This window comes from Coloeus monedula (genome assembly GCF_965178545.1).
Source record: "Coloeus monedula genome assembly, chromosome: 2".
In the NCBI taxonomy this organism is placed as follows: domain Eukaryota; kingdom Metazoa; phylum Chordata; class Aves; order Passeriformes; family Corvidae; genus Coloeus; species Coloeus monedula.
Window position 1 is genome coordinate 114476817 of NC_138782.1, and position 22965 is coordinate 114499781.

The 22965-nt window shown below is 45.2% G+C and overlaps 2 protein-coding genes across 2 annotated transcripts; both read right to left on the minus strand.

Annotated features, from left to right (window-relative positions):
• Nucleotides 1-246: 246 nt before the first annotated feature.
• On the minus strand, nt 247-10732 carry TDRD6 (tudor domain containing 6; the record flags this gene model as incomplete). The annotated part of the gene is made up of 5 exons (XM_082302668.1): nt 247-441; nt 1920-1977; nt 2408-2497; nt 3574-3692; nt 4126-10732. The coding sequence occupies 5 exons, from the start codon at nt 10730-10732 to the stop codon at nt 380-382; spliced, it is 6936 nt and encodes a 2311-aa protein (XP_082158794.1). The 3' UTR covers nt 247-379.
• A 2543-nt stretch (nt 10733-13275) lies between these two features.
• On the minus strand, nt 13276-20864 carry SLC25A27 (solute carrier family 25 member 27). Its single transcript, XM_082302306.1, has 9 exons — nt 20628-20864; nt 18937-19128; nt 18052-18136; nt 17312-17434; nt 16501-16613; nt 15802-15886; nt 15111-15203; nt 14677-14779; nt 13276-14268 (listed from the first exon to the last, which is right to left on the minus strand). Exons 1-9 carry the CDS (start codon nt 20728-20730, stop codon nt 14197-14199), a joined length of 969 nt encoding a protein of 322 aa, XP_082158432.1. The 5' UTR covers nt 20731-20864; the 3' UTR covers nt 13276-14196.
• Nucleotides 20865-22965: the final 2101 nt, after the last annotated feature.

Consider the following 22965-nt stretch of genomic DNA (forward strand, 5'->3'; position numbering starts at 1 on the left):
AGCATATTCAGAAAGTCACAAGAAACCTTTGTTGAAGAACCACCCACCATGAACTCCATACAAGTCAGTGCACCCCCAGTCAGTAAAAAATGCCAGTCAAGAGGCAAATTCTTACTTAGGCAAGTACAGCTGTAAGAAACAAGCTAACAGTAACAGTCTAACAACAACAGCTGTAAAAAAATCAAGCTGACAATACCAGTCTGCCAACTCCATTCCTTTACAGGGAAGTTCAGCAGTGACAGGCATTTGGTCAGTTAGGTAGAAAAAATAAACCACTCAATATTTCACTTGTATTTTTGTTCCCACAAACAGATTTTCACGGGAACATTTCACACACATGCACTTGTTCAGTTTCATGTGGTCAACATGTCACTTGGTTTCAACAATGCTGGAGGACATGAGGATCTTCAGCTAAATTGCTACTGCAGCCAGTTTGCTTTTCTATAAGGAATAACACAGATTAGACCCATCAACATGTTTCTATAAATGTGTATAAAGGCATTAACATCAAAAGTCAGCTCTACAGGGCTTCAGACTAAATATTACTGACATATTGGACTGTATTAAAAGACTACACTTACTATACAAAGATAAAACAGCTGAAACAGCAGAAGTACCCAAGAAGATGAAGCAGCAGTGCTCCCAGACTTCATTTATGAGTTCAAGTCACTCTGTCCCCCAGTGGGCTTGGCATAAGCCACTGCAGGAGTTTTTGCACCCTGTGTACCTCCAACTCCAACTGCCTTTCCAGGCAGTAGCAGTGTGTGCAGCAAGATCCAGCTCTGTGACACATGGGTGCATGATCCTGACTCACCTTTCCTGTGCTTGTGCTGAGGGTGCATACACTAATTCCAAGCAAAGTGTTCAAAACCACAAAAAAAATCCACAAAATCAAGACAAATTCTGCATTTGAATGATGGAATTGAGGGAGTAGGTTCACCATTTTAACATTTTATCAGATTCTTTTAACTATCCTTTTTCTTGCTCAACAGACAACCTGATCTCTATTGCAGGCTTCATTATTTGTTACCCATAAACCAGTACAGTTATACTGAAATAGCATTTGTGCTTTCAGGGATTCATTGCTAATTGTATCTCCAACTCGGTTCAGTCTTCATCAGGCAAGCACAGAAACAAACTGCCCAGATAGGTTTAGGAGTCATCATCCTTGGACAGATTCCAGAACTGGATATAAGGTCCTTAGCAACCTGATGTAGTTGGCCCTGTCTTTACCACCAGGAAAAGCCCCTTTCAACCAGAACTCCTCTACAACTCCATAATTATAAAAATAGCATATAATCAGAAAGAACCTATTTATTAATTTATTATTTATTTATTATTTTTATTTATTATATATATTATTATTTATAAAGTACTATTTATTTGGTTCACCAGTAACACTTCAAAATTTTAAGTAACATTAAAGGTGTACGTGTATATTCCCAACCTATCCTTACAACAACTAAAATGGTGTTATTACAGGTTTAGATTTATAGGTTATGGGACTGGGGCACTCAAATCCTAAACTAAACGCTTAATAGAGTCTGCCTAGCAGTTGCTCACCTTGCCTCAGAAACATGACCAAGAACAAACAGCATGCTGATGGCAATGCACAAGACCCTACCAAAATCTTTAATTTGCGGGAATCACCGCAGCTTTTCCAAGAGGTTCAATCCTTTAGATGAATAAATACTAAATTAGCTTCCAGTCCAGACCCAGTAGAAGTTTTCACTGCATGTAGTCACCCTTAAACTGACAGTACATAAGCTAATGCTATCAAGAAAGTCCCAACCACAGTATCAACCACATAAGCTCAAATTAGGGTTTCAACTGTATTTTCTAAAAGAAAGCATTTCCTAGAAAATTAGCATTCAAACACTGAGTACACAACCCATTTGCAGGACTTAAAGTAGACTTACCTTGAAGTAAGGACTCCTCTGGTAAGGACTGCAAGTTTTCTGTTGCAGGGGTTAATGCCTACACAAAAAGGGATCCTCTTAGGAAGCTGGCACTATTGCCAGGACTTCCACTGAGGTGTTTCCTTTAATACTAGACTAACTTCTTACATGAGAACCACTGGACTCCTATTTACCATTGTTTTCCCCCCTTAAAACTCACATTAATCTTTTACCCACTTTTCACTTTGATGCAAAGGTTGCATGTGAAGAATGAATTGGAAATTCATGCTGTTATCCTCACCAGCAGCATGGCTGATGACCTGAGTTTTGAGTTTCAGACATAAGTTTTTCATCCACTGGTAGGTGCTTCATGAAGAACACTGGTGAAAACCTTACTATTCTTTCCTAATTACTCCATAATATAAATATTTTCCATGATTTAGCAGTCAGTTAGCACCCTTTCTAAAAACCAGTACTGTTCTGCCCAGCCCAGTACCACACTGCCATACCTCAGAGGATCTGTGAGCCCAGTCAGGAATTCCGTTCCAGACGTTCTCAGGATGCACAATCTCCTCATTGCCACTGCAGAGGTTCAAGACCTGTACAGAGCCAAAGTGGATCTAGCACAGCAGCAATGCACTCAATAAATACAACACAGTAGTAGGAAAACAGAATTGAGGACTCTGTGCCTTTGAGGTGCTGAGAAGTCTGGATCTTGTGAAGAGGAACAAGTTAATCTCTAATAAAACTGAATATAGTTACTGAGGCTGCTCAAGGCTCTTCTGGGCTCCTAACCCAAGCATAGAGAGAAAAAGGCTGCAAAACATCTACTAGATCAGAACCAGAAGGAAGCTGATGAATAGGGATATCATTACATGATAATCCCTGACACTGGTACTCATCTGAATACAGCTGACTTAGTTTTAAACACCCAAGGGATCTATCAGCAGAAGAGCTGGCTTCCACCATCTCAGACATTCAATCTTCCAAGAGAATGCTTTTATGTAATGATCTTTTGGATTTTCAACCTTAAATTATAACTTAGAGTCACTTTATGTAAGTACAATGTCTGTGCATGTGTGTACATCAATACACACTCCCCCTGGACTGAAGGAAGATGTCTCATTGATCCCCCAGCTTAAACAGCAGTAGAACAAGGCAGCTCACTGGATTATCCTCTACTGCTGAAGTTAACTCCCACCAACAGCTAATGCAATACACATTTCACTGAAGCAGGAATAGTTGTGGATTCATTATTACTTGTAGTATAGTTTGAGTTTCTTCCCAAGTTTCTACTGCTCTAGCACTAACTCCTCAAAACACCAGTAAAATAATGTCAAGTCGCATGAGCATTTAATGGTAACACAGCACCACAGCAGAACATTAACTTGCAGGCCAGAGAGAACCACAAACATATGTGTGTCTCAGACTGCAGACAGATCCTTCAATAATCCCAGTCAATAAAAGACAGTAAGATGTGAAGGGAACATCAAGTGCTGACATCATCCAACTCAAGTTGAGACACTGCTGTTTCTCTCTAGTCTATAAATTCAGAATCAGCCTTTGCAATACTTAAATTCTATAACAGAGTTCTTTAAAATATTCACAGTTTAGAGAGAGACCAAGGAAAGACCAGATCTTAAGAATGCAGAAAGAGTATTCAAAGCACACTTACCTTGGTACCCTTCTCAGATACCTCCAAAATGCGAGCGTCGCACCATTTGAGAGAGGTCCACACCACACATTTGGAACCAACAGCAAAGCCCTTCAGATTACAAGGATAGTCATGGTGTGCTACAAGAAATGATGACTTATCAATGAAGGAGGAAGAAAAAAAAACCAAACTCATATAACCCCCCAAAAAAATGAAACCTCAAAAAAAACCATGAGATGCCTCAAAACACTGCTCCCCCACCCCCTCCAAACTACTTGATATTTTGAAGTTAAAAACTGTCATCCCAAACAGTCCTGCAAACGCGCTTCATGTTCAGAAATGGATTTCCACTCAAAATCATTAATCTTCCCAAGTAAGACTTGTTGCTGTTAGACTGTCACATTACCCATTAGATACTACACTTCGTCTGCTGTCCTTAAACCATCAAAGCATTAACAATAATACATTAACTTATTAGGGAATAAAAGTTAGGTTTTCTACAAGAAAGCTATTCTCATGTTTGAATGTACACAACATTTTGATAATTTAACTCTTTAAAATCAGATACTTTACCTGCATTGCAGTCAGCCAAGTTCTCATTTTGCTTTTCATCTTCCCCAGGCCTACAGCCTAAAGACTGAACACGCGTATTTCCACTCTCTTTAAATGAGTCAGTCAAGTCTTGTTCCATCCATTCTTCCACACAGTCCTCTTTCTTCTTCTGCCACCCCTTGTGTTTCTCAACTTTGCAGTCATGTGACTTCACAGTGAAAACAGGCCTCTGATTTGCTGAGTCTTTTGAAAGAAATGAAAATTGACTTCCACTATTTGCAGAACTCTGCAGCACATCATATTCCAGCCCTAACAAGTCCTCCTCCCTGTCTTCCTGAGGTGGCTGAACATCAGGCAGCACCAGTTCCAGAAAGGGCTCAAATTTGGCTCCTAGCATCAACTGCTTGTCATGCATCTTCTGGCACAGTTCTTTCTCAGGTCTACCACCAGATGTTGGCAGCCGTAGGGAAGGAGGGTCTGCTTCCATCCAATCATCTAGTACAGCTTCTGTTTCATGAATTCCAGACAAATTTGCTTGCAGTTTCTTGGTCTTCTCTCCCAAAGAAGGCTGAACATCAGATACAATCAGCTCTACTGCCTTCTCTCTGTCACTAACTGAAGGCATCAGGTTTTCTTTCTCATTACGTAATGGTAAAACTTCAAGACAGTTCAGAGCTCCCAACTGCCCTGTCTCCTCCCTCACATCTGTCAGCTCCAGCAATTCCTGTTCCAACACCATCTCTCTTGCTTTGCTGCCTGACGCTGCCTGCATTTCAAGTGACTTTGCTTCCAGTGCTTCCTTTGTTCCTTCACCAAAGGAGGACTTTTCCAAAAGTCCCTCTAGCTCCTCCAAGAGCTCGTTTAGATCATAACATGGTAAGTGCATTTCTAACGGATCCAGTTCTAATGTCCCTGTTCCATTGCTTGCAGATGGCTGTGCCTGGAGCACTGGCAATCTCTGCAGTTCTTGTTCTTCTCCTAGGAAAAGGCTGGCTGCTGGAGCACTGCCTGTCAGTTTTGCTTTCGGCTCAGCCTCCTCTCCAAACATTATTTCAGGCAAGTCTTGTTCTACAGCTTTCATTCCATTCCCCACAATATGAGGGCTGTAGCTTCTCATTGGTTCTAGTAACATATTGTTATCACTGTCACCTTCAGACAGAGCTATCTCTTTATCAAAACTATTCTCACACTTTCCCATCTCGTATCCATCATCAACCTTCCCACTGGCAGCTCCCACTGACACATTTGCTTCTGCAGTCTCTAAGCACTCAGAAGTTATACCCAGGAAAGGATCAGAACAAAACAAAGCATTTTCACTCTCTTCCTGAGCTAATCCACAAACAGCAGTAGTTTCTTTGTCGAGACAAAGACCCAAATTGCTGTTTGAACTGCTATTTTCCTTTAGGGAGTTGCAAAGGTTTGAGAAAGCACTGTCACCAGTTTCTTTATTAGCCTTCCAGAAAGGCTTCATCTCTTCATTAATACTATTGCCAGAAGCTTCCAGCTTGACAACACACAGAGGGACTTCAGAATCTTTGTTTTCCCAAATTTCTACTACTTCAGCTCCTAATACAAGGTTTTCAGTCATATCATAAAACTTCTTATTTGCATCACTAAGCCATGAGCCCTCTGAGGGACTGAAACCTGACAGACAGCAAGCAAATGCTTGTGCAGGTACTCTGAGCAGTTCACATGGCATCTGTCGGATCATCTCCAGGCTGATGGCTTCCTCACTTCCGTAATCCACATGTCTAACAACTACACTGTCATCTTTCACACTGCTGATCTGAGCTCTGTAGAACCACCCATCTTGACTGTATTTTGCTAGACAAGTATCACCACTTTTAATACAAGACTTGCCATCGTTCAGAGAGCTTAGCCCAAGCTTTTCAGCTTCCTCTATTTTTTTCTCGATGTAGCCCACATCTTTGGTATCAGTACAGTGACACCAGAAAAATCCTGGACTATTTACCACTGTGACATAAATTTTTAAAGTCTGACCTGCCTCTGGAAATTTCCAGATAAATGATTTACAATCACTTACACAGGAAATCTCATTTTGTACCTGAGGAGGCAAAGGCTCACAGACTGTTATCATGTCACTCTTCTCTCTTTTATCCATCTTTTTTCTTAAGAAAAGTCTTTCTCTACTTGCAAGATCTTTATCAGCTAAATCCACTGTTATTATACCTTGATGGTCACTGAGAATAACTTCCCATTTATCATCAACCTTCTTTACAAATTCACATGACAGCAGGATTTCACTTGTTCTCTTGATGAAGTCAAACAGTGCTTTCTCTGTCCAGTCTGCACTTTTTTTGCATTTAAGTCCACCTAGAAAGCAGTGAATACTCATTGCTGGAATAGATGACAAGTCCTTAGGGAGCCTGCATGCTTGATCAACACTAATCACTGAAGTATCACCATAATCAATATAATGTACCCTTATCGAATTGTCAGAAGTCTTCTCTTTTACTACAGCTCGATACCACAGGCTGTCTTCTGAATACACAGCACTGATTAAATCTCCTGCTTGGAAAAGTTGTCCACAAGGCTCCTTCACTGATTTCCCATTGTTTAAACTTTCCAAAATGTTGTTAAGCTGAACCTCGTCACTCCCTAGTTGAACATAAAAATCCTGCAGGTCATTGATGTAAGACACATACACTAAGGTTTTAAGAGCTGGCACTATCTTCTGTGGTGGTAGATCAGATGCATTTTTAAGCATTATACACCTGCCTTCAGCATCAGATTTAGTATCCGACAGTGTATCCATCTGGGAAAAGAGCAGAGACTCCTCCCCTGCTTTATCCAACAAAATAGCATCCTTACTGCTAAGCATTTCACCAGGTCCTAGTAATCCAGCTGCCACATCTCCCTTCACAGAGTGCTGGTAAAGGTCTAAAACTTCTTCTTTTAAGTGTCTTCTGCTCCCTTGTTCTTGCAGGGCTTCAGGTCGACGTTTTCTTTCAAGAGGCCTACCTGGATTTAAAGGGGACTCTGCAGGCTCATCCCTCTCATTCACATCTGTATTTCTAGAGCACAAAGTCTCATTGTGTACATGACTACACAGTCCTTTACTGTTTAGGCTTAGGTACTTCAGTTTTGTATTAATTTGAGTATTTCCATCAAACAACTCTACCAGCAGTGTATTATCAGAGTCCTTTGCTACCACTATTGCTTTTAATCTCCTTTCTAGGACGGCTTCCTTAAACCATGTTGCAGCTTCTTTGGAAACAGATGATACATCAGACACAGAACACTTTATGGCCTGCATTGGCACAAGCAAGATATCAGAAGCATCACTGGGTAAAATAAGCAGATCATCTGTCTCTATTGCCTCTGTGTTCCCAAAATCCACAAAGAAGACTTTAGCCTTAGGTTGTCTTTCCATAATTACTCCCCTATACCACTGACTGTCAGAGTACCTTGCCAGACACAAGGTCCCAGACTTTCCCAAGGTTCCTGTGCTGGTCACACTCTCACTCAGGCGACTGATGTTATCAGCCAGCTGTGCCAAGGTATCTGCACACCTTTCAAGTTGGCAGTAGAATGTCCATGGATTCTCAACATGCGTAATATAAATGTCTTCCTCACTCCCAATTTTGATACCGTGACTAGAATAATAGAAGGAGTGAAGCTGGACCAAAGATTCCAAGCGCTTTTGAGGAAATAAAGGTCTGGCTACACCTTTCTCAGTGAGAAACTGGCAAGCACTCTGAAAAGGAGTGATTAAATCTACAATGTTAAACAGGTCTCTATTTATTGAAGCCAAGGCAAATATTGTACACTTCAGATCAAGGTCAGATGATGAATCAACAACAAACTGCCGAAAAGTCTGAATGGCTTCTTCATCCCAGGCAAAAGGATTCTGACCATTAGGTTGGATTAAGTTGTAAAGGCTGCACCTGAATGCCTGAGCCTCTAACCTAAGGAAGTGTTCACTAATTGCACGGAGCTTCGTTAGACACACCTGCTCTCTGTTGCCATAGTCAACATATATGACTTCTACTTTTTCTGCACACACTCCTTCACTAACTATTAAAGCCCTGTACCATTTTTTATCCTCCGAGTACTGGGCTAAACACACAAGATTTGGCCAAACATGCGGCTGGGATGAATTCTTGCAATGCTCCTGAATTTCATCCATTAGTACCTCAAGGTCATGGAAATTTCTACTTAACTGACACCAAAAACAACTAGGATTTTCAACATATGACAAAATAACATTAACTGTACTTCCCACTTCTAAGTGGCCTCCACAAGAGGAGCCTGGCTTAATTTCCGCATAGTTCTGACCCAAAGAAGCGTGCAGATTTTCCTTACCCTCATAGTCCCGAGAACAAAGTTCAGTACTTCTAGAACTGTGAATGGCTGCAATAGGGCTCTCTCTGACCATCACACCCACATGAGAATCAACCACTCTATCACTGCTCTTTAGATCACATTCTTCCCTGCACCTCTTCTCTGCATTTTTTTGGCTTTCCTCTGCAGCACATACTAGAGAAGAGGCCTGTGTCACAGACTTATCTGATTTCTGGGAAGTCTTGGGCATTTCATACCTCTGGTATTTAGCATAACCCCTCTGGCCCATGAGTTTACTTACTCTTCTCTCTCCTAGCTGGGACTGGTCAAAAATTTCAACCATGTATTTGTCACCCTGCACACTCAAAAACCAAACCTTTAGTTCTTTGTTCAGTACCATCTCCCTGAATGCAGACACAGAGGCTTCACTCCAACTCCCTCTCAGAGGGGAGACACCTGCCAAACAACACTTCAGAGCTAAAGCAGGCAGTTCCCTGAACCGAGGAAGCAGCTCCTTCACAGCACACAGACCCACAGATTCTGTACTGCCTCTGTCCACCAGGTGTATTTCCACCCCAGCATCCAGTACCCTGGTGACCACCGCTCGATAGAAGACACCCTCGTTCCAACTGGCACAACAAAGGGATCCAGGCTGTGGGTCCCACTCAGCACCATCCAGCTTTGTGGAATGGGAATAAAAATTCCACATGCACTGCCTTAGCTGCCTGAAGAGCTGGTAATGCTCATGGAGCTGCAGCCAAAACTCAGATGGGTCTTGGAGGTGAGAGACCCGTGCACTGTACAATGTACAGGTCTTCAGATGCACACCAGCTACAGCAGCACCAGCCAAACCTCTGTGTGTTAAAACAGGAGGTGCTTCTGGTGGCAATCCCAATTCTTCAACTAAGGATTCCTCTACTTCCAGCTGCTCATGAGCCTCAGTTTGGCTCACATGAGTGCTGACCAGGCAGCAAGCCTGAGACCCAAAAAGACGGTTCAAATCAATGCCGTTTTCCCCATAGAGCGTCACATAATAGAGATGCTCAAAGGAGTTAAAGGCTTCAATGTGAGCACTCACTCCTCTGCCGAGCACCAATGCTTTCAGCAAATCGACCTGTAACGGGGACCAGCCACACCCCCCATCCGAAACACCCTGAAGAGCACAGACGTAAGTGACCACAGGCATGCGAAAACACTCAGCAGGCAAATGGCGCAGGTTAGCTCTGGTTACAGTCTCCTTCCTGCCATAGTCCACAAAGATCACAAGAGCTGCATGCTGGTCCTGCCCCTCACCAATGAGCTCCAGCAGAATGGCACGGTACCACTGGCCATCCATCCCACGGGCAGCACAGGGCGAGCCCACTTTGGGCAATAAATCCTGCTCCCACTGGTCATAAGCATGGCACATGCTATCAGAAAGGCAACAGATCTCCTCAGACAGGCACTGCAACTGGCAGTAGATGTGGTGTGGGTCAGAGACATGGGTCACTAGGACAGGCTCCGTCACACCCAACTGAAGCTGAGGGTAGTAGTAATCCAAGGCAGGTGACAGAGGCCAGTACGAGAGCAACACATGGACAAGCTGCGGATCTGCAAAAGTTCCAAGGGAACACGCTGGAGGCTGCTGACAGAGCTGCTTCTTTAACTGGCCAAAAGGCAGGCAGCGCCTGAGTACCTGGCAGAACCAGCTGGGAGAAACACGCTTGGCCAGGCCCAGCTGCCGCATCTGGGCCACGAGCTGGGGCAGCTCGAGTACGATAAGCTGTGGCGTTATCACCTCCTGCACCACACCGGACACCTCCTTGCCATGCAGGAAGCTGAGGAACTCCATCGCCTCCACGGTCCACCTGGACACTGGTGAATCCCCACAGGCTGTCCCCTCGTGACCCTGGGAGGGCATGACATCAGCCACGACACAGCCCAGCACCTCTGGGCACAGCTGGAACAGCTCTGAGCAGCCCCGTGCCAAGTAGTATGCGGATGTGGCCACCACGTACCCCTCGTCCAGGAGGAAGACACGGTACCCCTGGGCACTGCAACTCACCACACAGCAGCGGTACCAGATGCCCAACACCTCCACCAGTGCCAGCTCTCCTGGGCACAGCCTGGTCCCGCTGGCCCCCGACCCGCTGGGCTCTGGGCGGGCCGCCAGGCGCGGCCCGGCCGCCGCCTGGATCTCGCGGTGGAGGAGGGCATAGTCAGCCTTGCGTTCGCCCAGCAGCCCCCATAGCCGCAGGATAGGCACCTCGGGGTAGAGCCCCACGGCGCTGACCCGCAAGGTGACGGTATCGCCGCGGCCGAGGGACCCCGGCCCGGCGCTCATCGCGAAGCCACCTCTCTCCGCTCTCCCCTCCCGCACGAGGTGAATGAACGCCCCTCCCTCCGACCCTCGGCCTCATATAGGACACGCGCCGCCCACGTGACCCAGAGGGGGCCGTTAGCGGCTGCCCCAGTGGCCGAGTCCATTTTGACCTCTCGGGGGAGTGGAGAGCGGCGCGAAGGGAAGGGGAAAAAGGAGGGGTGAAGCGGGCTGATACATGGGGCCGCTCCTGCAACACCGAGACTGCGCGTAGGCGCCATGAGGAAGACGGCTACGGAATTATGGCCGGGACGCCGCGGGGCTCAGGGCGGAGCCCGGCGGAGCTGCCCTCGCCTACGGTGGAGCACTCCACGCCGGCTGAGTGGCGGCGGGGGCGGGGTGAGGGGGAGACAGCGCCGAGCCCGCTTAGCTTCTATTGGTCAGAGCGGCGCCGGGGGCGGGACACGCGTGAGGAGCTTGGCGGCTATTGGCCAGCGGCGGCGTCAGGGCGGGGCGCCGCGTGAGGGCGGCAGCCGCGGTGTGAGGGCGGGGAGCTCCCCCCGGGCACCCGCCAGGAATCGTTACTAGTTCACACCCGAAGAGACAGATTTGTTAAGAGTTAAAGAAGTTTTTCACTACAAGATTTTTACAAGGCTTTATTTTGAGCTCTCCCTCAAGAGTCTGTATTGGGACCAGTGTTATTTAGTATCTTCATGAATTGCATAGGCGAAAGGTTGGAGTGTACCCTTGGCAAGTTTTCAAGTGACACCAAGTTGAGTGATGCTGTCGTTACAAAATCCTCTGAAATAGTTGGGATAAATAAGACCATCTAACACTGTCTTTTTACTGTTAGCAAGTAAGGCATTACTTTATTCTTGGCCAGGAGGTGTGTGTGTGTGTGTGTGTGTGTGTGTGTGTATGTGTGTGGCTGACAAAATTCCAGCCTCTACACAGATGCAGATACAGAACTTTGACATTTATTTATATGTATTTTTAGCAAACAAATTAATATTCACTGGTTCTAAGTTACAGAATTCTCTTTCATTAATTAGTATTCTGTCCTCTACTGGTTATCGATTTCTCACTTCTCATGCAAATTAGTCTATATTTTTCAGTCTTTTTATTATCTTTTTCCCAGGTAGGGACTTCACAGCACAAATACTGAATCTTTGTTAGTCTCTATTTTTTTCTGCTGTTTTCTGCAAAATGTCCTTGTGGTCCATAAATTGTGCACTTCTTGTATCCCGTTTCAAAAACAGACCTCTCTTATTCCAGGCTTTGTTCATTGAAGCGTATCAAGGTTATTTTATCAAAACTTACGAGTTCCAGTGATTTTCCCAAGCTGTGTGCCCATAAAAATAGCAATTTTGATAAATGCTGGCTAAAAGTGGTTTACATATACACTGCTTATAATTAATATCCTGGTTATGATGATCAGAGAGATTGAACAACTGTCCTATATGGAAAGGCTGAGAGAAGTGGGATTGTTCAGCCTGGAGAAGAGAAGCTTCAGGGTGACCTAATTGTGGCCTTTCAGTACCTGAAGAGAGCTGACAAGAAAGATGGAGGGACACTATTTACAAGGGCCTGGAGTGACAGGACAAGGGGGAATGGCTTCAAACTGAAAGAGAGCAGGTTTAGATTGGTATTAGGAAGAAATTCTATACTGTGGGGGCAGTGAGACACAGGAACAGGTTGCCCAGAGCAGCTGTGGATTCCCCATCCCTGGAAGTGTCCAAGGCCAGGCTGGACGAGGCTTGGAGCAACCTGGGATAGTGGAAGGTGTCCCTGCCCATGGCAGGGGGTTGAAAATAAATGATCTTTGAGGTCCCTTCCAACCCAAACCAGTCTGTGATTCTATGATAAAAATACTTATTCTATCTCAATAGACAAGTAAAGCTGTGTATCCGTCACCAGGCTTATCAGGGTAATGGGATGGCAGGCGGGACTGCTTGGGATGTAACTGAAGCAGCAGCTTTGCTGGTTTATCATTGCTGGTGTTGGAGTGCAAGATGGAAAGGACTTGGATTAGTTTCTCAGGATGTCAGCTAGAAAAATATCAGGATTTCTGAACAAAACCTTTGGAGTGATGCACAGGAGGTTCCACCTGCATATGAGGAAGAACTTTCCCATGCAGTGACCAAGCATTGGAACAGACTGTCCAGAGAGGGTGTGGAGTCTCCCTCACTTGGAGGTATTTCAGAACTGTCTGGGTGCAATCCTGTGCCCTGTGCTCTGGGATGACACTGCCTGAGCAGGTGGGTGAGACCAGGTGACCCACTGTGGTCCCTTCCAACTTGCCTCATTCTGTGATTCTGTAACTCCCTTATAATGGTGAGATGAATGTTTTCCAAGCTGGAAGTGCACTCCCAAATGCACACAGCCACAACTGAACTACAATACAATCAGAAAGTACAAGTGCTAGCCAAGAAGACACCCAAACTGTGTTTAATGAGAGATTGGCACACTGGAGACAACTGGTTGCAAAGACTAGAAGAAATCCTGGGTATTTATTCAGAAAGCCAAGTCTTCTACATAATTCCATTACTAGATATTACTAAATCAAAGACAGCTTTGTTTTATCTACTCATGGCTGCTTTTAATACTGCATTTTTGCCTCTTGACTGCCAAAGATGAACCTAATGACAAACAGCACTAGCCTCCTTCTCTATGAAGTCTAGAAGTCTTTAGGTTTAAAAATAAATAAATCACTCCTGTTCAAACATTTTGCATCGTTGAAGACAACGTTATATTCCACTGAGATTGAAAGTGGGCAGAGTGCGTGTTTCCATGGAAAAGTGGTACCTTAATGACCCAGTCTGCCACATCAGCACCTTGTCATGGGACAAGTAGTTCAGCTTGGTCCTATGGAGTATCCTGAGTCCTTCAAGCAGGGCAGAACAAACTAGGCTTTTGATTTCCTAGGTAAAGGACAGCATTTCAATCATGATCTTACTCAAATAGTTGAGTGGAGAGGTCAGGCAGTCTCTGGGAAAGTAAGAGGAACACAAACCCTTCCACCTTTTGTACAAAGCAAATTTGGAATCAGATAAACTGCTTTTATCTTTTTCAATACCTAGCACTACAGGCTTGGTTTGCTGAGACATCAGACTAATGAGGTAGTTCTTTATCTATGTGCAAATGCAATTAATAACAAAAATTCCCAAATAATTTTATAGATGCTTAGCCACAGAACATGTTCAGTGCATTGATCAACCTGCTCTTGTCTTTAACAACTGGAACCATCTCAATTATCAAACAAGCAGACAGTATTATGTTCTATTTGCTTGGCAGACTTTTTTTTTATTCCTGTTTGCTGGTTCAGGAAGCTGATGCTGGCTGCTAGTTGAAGTATTATTGTGACAATTTTATTCTGTGGATAATAAAAATTTCATGTAGCAGTCTGACAATCAAACAGTGATCCTACTACCTTGTGGAATGAGAATTCAGCTTTTTGAGTCTTCTCTCTTTTGTGAATATTGAAGGTTTTAAAAAGAACTAACTCCACACATCCTTCTGATTTGTTCATATGTAAGCCAGAATACCAGTGACCAAGGAGCCTGAGAAAACAAACACTGAAGTTAGAGGGTTAAAACAGAAGCAACCCAATAAATAAGCCCATTAGATTAAACTGTCTCCTCATGAAAATCATACTAAGTTCAGTCTCCTACTGCTCTGGTTCCCAGAGAGGTTCCCAAGCCTCTGCTCAGAGAGGCTTGAACTCCCCATTCCTGCAAGTGTTCAGTGCCAGGTTGGATGGGGCTCTAAGCAAGTAGAAGGTGTCCCTGCCCATGGCAGAAGGTTTGGAATGAGATGATCTTTAAGGTCCCTTCCAATCCAAACCATTCTACGATTCTATGATTATGTCTTTCATACAAAAATCGTGATATTACATAGGGTTAGGGCTGCATCCGTACTCCTCACATTTTAATGCTAATTGTTCTTGTAAAGAGTTAAAAAGCACATACCATTCGCATCCAGGTTGGTATAAAGCCTTTGTACAGCGACATAAAACCTTCACCCTGGACAGTTTGAATCAAGCAGTCCATGGAAGATTTATAGAGCAGACCTCTAGCAATGTGCAAGGAGAACAAACAGTTAGGATTACAAATAAACAGTTTTTTAAAATTCCATCCCCCTCATAAAGATAATTTGTAGTTGATATTTTTCTACAAGCAAATGCTCTTTTGTAAGCTCCCTGGAGTCTAACCCAGAATTGAAATCTACTGGTTATGATTAGGTGGCCATCACAACAATATCCTCCAGACATCTGCTAAATCAGTGAAACCACCACCAGAAAGATGAAGAGCAAATTATCAACTTAGCACTTCACTCCAGTGAAATCAGTGAGAATCAGGGTTTCAATTTGCTGCAGAAAAGTCGGTCTCTGAAGTGTCCATACTTTCCCTGCTTATCTCTTGGCTGGTTCATTATCCGGGTTTTGACCACGTCGGCAGGAGTTCCCAGAACAGCCGCTACCAGCCCGGAGCAGGCACTGCCAACAGCAAGAGATACTTAAGGAAGAAACCAAGATATATCATGACAATTTTAGCACTGTAATTCCAGTTCTTATAATAAAGATACATTAAAATTGTTGTCATAAGATCATGAGTAATAACTCATAACATAAACTTGGTTTAGGAGACTTGCTAGTACTGCTCTTGCTCACATGTCCTCCCAGTGCCAGCTGCCCTCATGTCTGTGTGCAGTTTTGAGTCATGGATGAAGGACCCACAGTAGGCAATTCATAATATTGTTTATATAAAGTACATTTCTTCATCATTTAAGGGAGTAAAAGAGGTTGTTCTGCAGTGGTTGTATCCCTGTGCTCCCACAGATGAGAGCAAAGGTGTTTAAGTGCACCAGCAAGGCACTTCTAGTGAGGGCAGTTTTGTAGCAATGGTTGTATTCTTTCTCTTGTGTCTTCTATAAAGTGATGTTCTCTCAGGAAAGGAAAGTAATTCTAAAGTTGCATTTCATCAGCAGTATCAAAATCAAAGAATGGCGTCTTCTGCTGGCACAGAGAGGCAGATAAAGACAGCAATGCTGAAAATGCTCTACAGTGGAAAAGGGGTAATTGGGGAATACGGCACCTGCTAACACTGTGAGTCACACTATTGTCCACAAGTGTCGTGTTCAGAAGCAAAAAGTGTTTCACTGAGTCATAGGTGGTCAGATCTGTAAAGAGGATAATGAGAAAAAACACTGTCAGGAGTGAATGATGTCTCTGCTGTTCATGACCCAGGATGCTCATTCCTGCCTTTTGCACAGCTGGAACTCTGCCCCCAGTTTCGGATGAGGGCTGTGGCACCTGAGTCCTGTCTTTAGACATGTGAGTACAGTCTCCTTTCTGCTCCCATCTGCTCTAGATGATGCTGAGCTGTATCTGGGTGACCCTCACTGCTGGCTCAGCTTCCTGGCTTGGCCTCAGACCTGCTTCATCACCACACACTTCCCTGAGGATTTGGATCTTGGTGAAGCCTGGCTGCCTTTGCTGGCTCTGCCCTGCTCACCTCACTTGGGCACTGGTTTGTGGCTGGTGAGGTCCCTGCTTTGCTGGCCATGGGACCCATTCAGCTCCCGGCTCACTTTTCCTTAAGCTCCGGTAAAAACTGTTACTTTTAAGCCATTTGATTTCCACAGGACCAAAACACAGGTGTGCAAGGCAAAGGTCACCTGCAGGATGCTCCAAACAGGGCCCCAGTGTGGGTAATCAAGGGAGCAGCTGAACTCCTCTTTCTTAAAGCTTTTGGTGGGGCCTTAAGTGCTGCAGACCAAATTATTCCATTTACCTCCCATGTTCACCAACGCAGCTCTTTGGACATTTGGTACCCATCCAGCCCAAAGTCCCCTTACTCCTCCTTCGGACAGGATCTTCAGAAATGCATGGTGCACGCCCCGAAACCTGAAATCAAGGTGCACTTGTGGGTAAACAGCCCAGTGAAATCTTTGCACATTCCAGCACTTTGCTGCACTGGGTCCTCATGTAAGATTAGGAATTTATACCTGCAAGGATCTGGCCCCCTTGTTTTTGGATCCATCTTTGACTTTCACAACACACCAGAGATACTGGTTGCCTTGCAAAGCAGTGATCTGGTCCCTAACAGCAGACAACTCTTAGATCCCACACTGGGTTGCAATACTAAATGTATGCGACACCGAATGATGGCAGCAGTTTGGGATGCAAAGAGCAGCATGTCCTGGTATTTGCAGGAGGGTCTCAAGCCCCGCTGTGTGCCAGCCTTCCCTGTGCCTGTGCATCCTGCATGAGCCATCTCCCTCATCCTTTCTTCCATCTTCCCATCTTCAGAAAGCATCCTTCCCTCCCCACAGTACAGTGCTAGCACGGATGTGCTGCAGCATGGAGCATGGATTTGTGGTCCCTGGGACTAATAAATCAGAATAAAGAAGATGAGTATAAATGGAATAAGGAGGAGGTCTTGAATCCCCCACCCCTTCACTGCCCAGAGCCATTGGGTGCTCTCCCTGTAAAAGGACACAGAGCAGCTGGGGAGAAGGGGTGGCAGAAAACAGAGAACCACACTCTGGGCCAAAGAGTGATCAGTAATAGGAAATAAACCACCAGCTCTGAGAGGAACCAACCGTAATGGTTTTCCTTCCAACTTCCTTTTTCCCTCCATCTGCATCTGCACCTTCACCAGGTCAGTTGGGCTGGCGAAAAACTGTCCGATGGCACCCGCAGACATGCCTCCAACCACAGCTTTCCTACCAAATGGAGAAAAATTGTGCTCCAGAATACACTGAAAATCTTCACAAGTGCTCAAGCTGAAGAGTTCAGCAGCACAACCCAGGTGGAACAAGTGTAAATGGTTATTCCATATCTTAACAGCCAAAGTGAAGGTAATAATTGTGATGGCTGCAGGGTGTTAAAGTAGCCAGTAGTATTTCTGTTAATTTTAAGAAAGGGTTAAAACTTACCTGGGGAAAAAATATCAAGGTTCTATTATGCTTCTCGCTTAATGTTTAAAGGCAGGATGGCAAAATACACAAGTAAGGGATGATAGTCCATGCATTATAACTGAATGCCCATCTGAAATTCCAAGCTGCTTGCTGATATATAAAACTTTCTTTATCTCCCACTGCTACTAGATGAGCTGTGTTGACTTTATGAGTCTATTTATTGTCGTACAATCAGAAGTTTCCGTATTATCTGTAGTCCTCCTTCCCTGTAGCACAATTCATCACAAGTATTTTGTATGAGATTTTATCAATCCCATTCTAAAACCAGATATATTTTGGACCTAAGATTTGGCTGTAGGACTCCTATAGTAAGGACAAACCCCAAGCAAGCAATAAAAATATGCATGAATGTGCAACATTACCAGAGAGGAAAGCTTTCACCCTCCGCCCTGCCAAGCACAGAATCACGGAGATGTTCGTAAGTAACCATCCGAACGCCAGTGTATACTGTGGAAAACAAAAGCAGGAGACAGTTCTTGGGTCTGCCATTTGAGGTCACACTGTGAGAGAGAGATCAAGACGTTGGTTTATGACACTCCAGAGCTTGCCTGGGTCAGCTGGTCACTGCTCCCACGTTTGTGATCAGAATGGGGAAAGTGAGGGGGTTGCCTGGTGTCAGTGGGAGAGCCAAAGCACTGCAGCACCAGAAAATCTCTCTGGCTGAGCCACAGGTCTGCCAGGAGGCAGCACAGCTTTGCCTGCACCCTAAGGAGATGGGACTGCATTGCTTCCTTCTGGGCTGATGCCAAACACAAAACCCCCACAAGTGCTTTCGAGGTTTGTTGCTGTCACTGTATTTCCAAGTAAAGCACAGAAAGCTGTTACTTGTGGCCAAACCTCTAACGCATTTCTTCTAGCACTTGAATTCTTCCCTTGTGCTTGCAACCTCATCTTTTTTCCCCTCTTTTTTCCTAATCTGTCCCCACTTCCCTCACATATGAGACATTTATTGTTCTGAGGACTCTTGAGTGTCTGTGCTTCCTGGACAAGACCTTCCTGCAAAGATGACAGAGAACTTATATTTTGTTTTCCCAGAAGCCAGAATAAGGCCATGAAGGAGTGGTAAAGGGAAGGAAGAGACGATATTGATCTGGAATCTCGTATGTTTCAAAATGGGATTTCGGGCTAGACTGAAGAAGTCCTCACAGATGTATTTGAAGTACAAGAAAATAGGCAAGCTCACTCCAAAATACTATTGGCCACAGAAGGCAGCACCCAAGCCTGCCCCAGCACGAGCAGATAATCACCTATGTGGCGGTAGACGGCCGGCGTGGCTCCTTGCCAGAGCTTCCGCACCCCCTCCTCCTGCGCGATTCCAGCCGCCGTGCGCAGCATTCCGCGGTAGGGGACCGCCTGCCCCGTCACAGCGCCATCGCGGCGCACGGCAGCTTCACCTTGGATCTGCAGCCGGGTTTTCGTCAGATCCAGGGGAAATGTCACTGAGGGGAAAGGGCCGGGAACACATGTGAATACGAGTACGGTTGCGGGGAGACCTCCCATGCCGGGAACACCTGCACCAAAACGCCCTGCCAGGGCCCAAGGGGCTGTGCAGGCACCAGCGGGGAGCAGAGCCTGGACCCAACAGGGTGCAGGAGATCGCTGGAGAAGAGGAGAATTCTCATCCAGATCTGTTAAAAGTGGCTCTGGGCACAAGTAGCTAAATTACATTCCTGTCAAACAGCAGTCTTTCTCCCATATTTAGTTTTGCAGATTTCTTATGCAATATGTGTACCTTCTGAGGGACTCAGGATTAAAAATCCTGTTCCAGTTACTCCCCCTGAATACAGACCAGTCACATCTCAAAATTGATCATGTGGTCTCTCCAATTCTTCCCAGCACAGTGGTGGCATATGTTATGGTCAGGACCAACCCCACAGAGGTGATCATAATGCAGACACACATTGAGGCTCACCTACAAACTTACCTGCATATCTGTCCTACAAACCACCCTAAAGCATGCTGCTTTTCTTACGAGGCACTCAAATAATGTCTAGCCTGTTATTTCTCTCACTGAAATAACTGGTGGACAGTGAAGGAGATCTAAGTTGATCTCAGCTTCCCAGGGCTGTTCCTGAAACAGTATGGATACACACTGTGCCCCTTATTTCAGTTCCAGGCCAGGAGTGCCTGGCGATGGACCTTCCCAGCCTGTGCCCAGGAGCAGGGCTTGTCTTTGTTTTGACACCTCTGTGACACACCAGAGTCCTTCCAGAGCAGGACTCAGGTGCCAGGGGAAAATAATCACTGGTCCAAGCCTTAGCAGGTTTATAGTCTATTTGTGCATTAAGTTTGGTATTCATGTTTAAAGATTAGCAAAGATCGAGAAGTTACAAATCATTAGAGCAATGTAACTGATTTGCCTGTAAAAGCTTGTAGAAATTACAAAGAACATGCTGAAAAATATTCAAAATAAGTTACTTGGTCACAAAGTAGTGTTATATAGGTGCCAGTGGGCTTCTATTCCATGTTTCACTGAGCAGTTTTCCAACTCAATTTTTAAACAATCTCCACTGTGGTCAGAAACGTAAGAGTCGATTCTTCTTTGATTAACCTTCATTAACTATGAAAAGGAAATTCCTGAAAGAATCAGGCCTTGCTAGTAACTTAGGCAACAGATCTTCCTGCCTCTTTAGTCTTTTTCTGGAAACCCAGCCAGTGCAAAGCTTAAATTAGTCACAACTGCATTGAGTTAATGACTGCAGCCCTTCGGTCTCAGAGGCAAAGATTTCATCCTGAAAAACCCTCCCTCCAGCCATGGTCAGGTGGCATAAAACACTTGCAAGGCTTAGATTACAGAAAAGCCACGACTAGCACAGTGAAATGCAGATTTGCTGCAGTGGAACACTGAGGAATGAGGCATCTGGGGACTGATGTTCCCCCTGCCCCCCGTGAGTAAATCTGACCCCCTTCCCTCTCGGAAAACCACGGTGAGTTGTACCTAGTTCTGCCACAGCCGCTGCACAGGCTGACAGAGCGAATTTGCTGGCTCGGGGCCATCTCTCTGGAAGAGGTAAGCTCCTCTCTTCTTCTGCAGGTGACATCTAGCATCTCACATGAACCGAGGCTAACCAGACACCCTGCCCGGGTCTGTCTGCAGCAAGAGCGGGCCCTAGCGCAGATCCGCTCTGGGTGGTTTAGCAGACAAGCTGCTGAAGGTCATGTTTCGCCAGCACCGGGAACTGCAGCACCCCGAGTGGCTCTGCAGAGCTGGAAGGTCCTTCTGCAGTGACACAAGAGACTCCTGCGCAACAGGCTCCTGGGAAATGTAGTCTGTCAGCAAGGCTGCTCTGTGCCCGGAAACCGGCAGTGCAGGTACAGACACACGCACAATTTTGTCCATTATCTGCGTTAAAAAGAGTAATCATTAATGAGAGCTCAAGATTACGCGTGGGATCTGTTTGCTTTGCGGGGTGCTGTCATTGGCAGCACTGCCTGGGGAGCCCCAAACTCTGTTCCCGTGTCAAGGAGCTGCATCCGGGAGAGATGAATTGATCCCGATCTGGTTTAGTAAGAGCTGCATTAGCAACAGCTACGTGCGGAGCTGGGGCTGCGGATTAGGCACGGAGAAGTGCAGTTTGAACAAGGATCCCAGCAAGCCTGGGCTGGCAGAAGCTGATCGCTGCCTAGAGTCCCGTGAGTGAAAAGTTTAAAGCTTTTCCTGGCTGAATCCTGAAGTCCTGTTGTGTGCCAGTCCTAATTTCTCTTAAATTATCATAGATATATTTAAGTTCTCATCATGAAAAAAAAAAAAAAAAAGGTAAGGTATGTGCTGTTCAAGAGAAGCTTTTCACTTATCATTAAGCTCAGCTGAATCCCTATGTTAATCATTAGCCATTAGTCAGTAATCCTCATGCTGATTCCAGGATTTTTTAGGTCACAGAAACTTATCTCAGAACACCTCCCCACATCCCTGTCTGACTGTCTAAAGCTTTGATGTGTGGCCCCCGTCTCAATAATTCAGACAAATTAAGGGAGCACTGGAGGTGAAATTTTCAGTTGAAGTTGGATGAATCTCTCTCATTGGTCACCAGTAATTGGTATTAAATTGGATCCTTCTTGGGGTTAAAATTCATTACAACTCATGCAGTGATAAAACAAACTCTTGACAAAGCTGTGGTTAAAAATGGGGAGAGGGCATATTGCAATTTAATGTAAATGTGCCTGGCTGCACAGAAGGTGAGAGTGGTTCAGAGCCTGTGGACAGTCCATGCAATCTGCTGTGGCACTTTGTGCCTCTCTCCACAGCTGTTCTGTGGGCTTGAGTCAGCTTGTGCCACGCTATGTCAGCCTGTGTATCATCAGCTCGTAACGTGGGGTAGAGAGGAAGGACCTCTAGAGTTCACCTGCAGTCATCCTACAGTCCTCTGTCACAGCAGGGAGAGCTTCAGCATTGCATCAGGTTGCCCAAGGTCTTGTTTCGTCTCCTGAAAACCTCCCAGGATGAGGGTTTCACAATCATCCTTTAGCTGTACATCTCTGGGTACAGTCTCATTCTGTTTTCTCTATGACCATGCTTTAGGGAGTGGAAAACAACAACTAGATCCCTCCTTAAAATAAACCCCATAGCATTGCAGCAGCCGGTGGAAGGTCATTTTTAGCCTGAAGAAAGAGGTTCTTTTTTAAACCAGATGATTGGGGGAATAGCAGTGAAGAGAAATTTTCTCTTTCCACAGGATCTTTGAAATGAGCCTGACTAGAGGTGGATGCTTGCCTGGACAGCTCTGTGATGTGTGGAGAAAGTCCAGTACTCATGGAGATCCATCAAACACCTGGAGTTCCTATATCCCAAGATCTTGAGGGACACAGCACCAGCAGAGAGGACCCTTCCTATTAATTTATTTCAGTTCTTGGTGAGATGGAATTTTTTGGTTTCTGTCCAAAGCCAGTTTGACCAAAGGCTGCATGTGTAGGTAGGGAGTGTGGACGTCAGATGGGCTGGAAGCAGAGCAGTGGGGTCTGGGAGAGCTGTGAGCTAGACTGGAGAAAGGCAGCCAGACTGCCCAGTGCCCTCACCTGTGCTTCCATGTTAGTTCATTTGGAAAGACCATTAACCACTGCCCAAGACTAGGACCCAGCCTGAGGAAAGCTTGGCAGTGACTGTTCCACCATTGTAGTGGTTGTGTCCTCCTCATAACAATGCCTTGCATCTCATGTCCTTCACCAAATCACACCCTAAAAGCACAAGCTAAACAAAACCAAACAAAAAATAGGCCAAAACAAACACAAAAGCCTTTAATGAATGTCTTCACAGAGGCTTGAAAGCTTGTCTTACCTGT

Excerpts from the sequence above, each read along its gene's own strand:
- SLC25A27 (XM_082302306.1), bottom strand. The coding sequence starts at position 20,730 with ATGTCACCTGCAGAAGAAGAGAGGAGCTTACCTCTTCCAGAGAGATGG. Across the intron at positions 17,435-18,051 it reads GGTGAAAGCTTTCCTCTCTG|GAAAGCTGTGGTTGGAGGCA; the intron begins GTAATGTTGCAC and ends TCCATTTGGTAG. Across the intron at positions 16,614-17,311 it reads TTGGAAGGAAAACCATTACG|GTTTCGGGGCGTGCACCATG; the intron begins GTTGGTTCCTCT and ends CCTTGATTTCAG.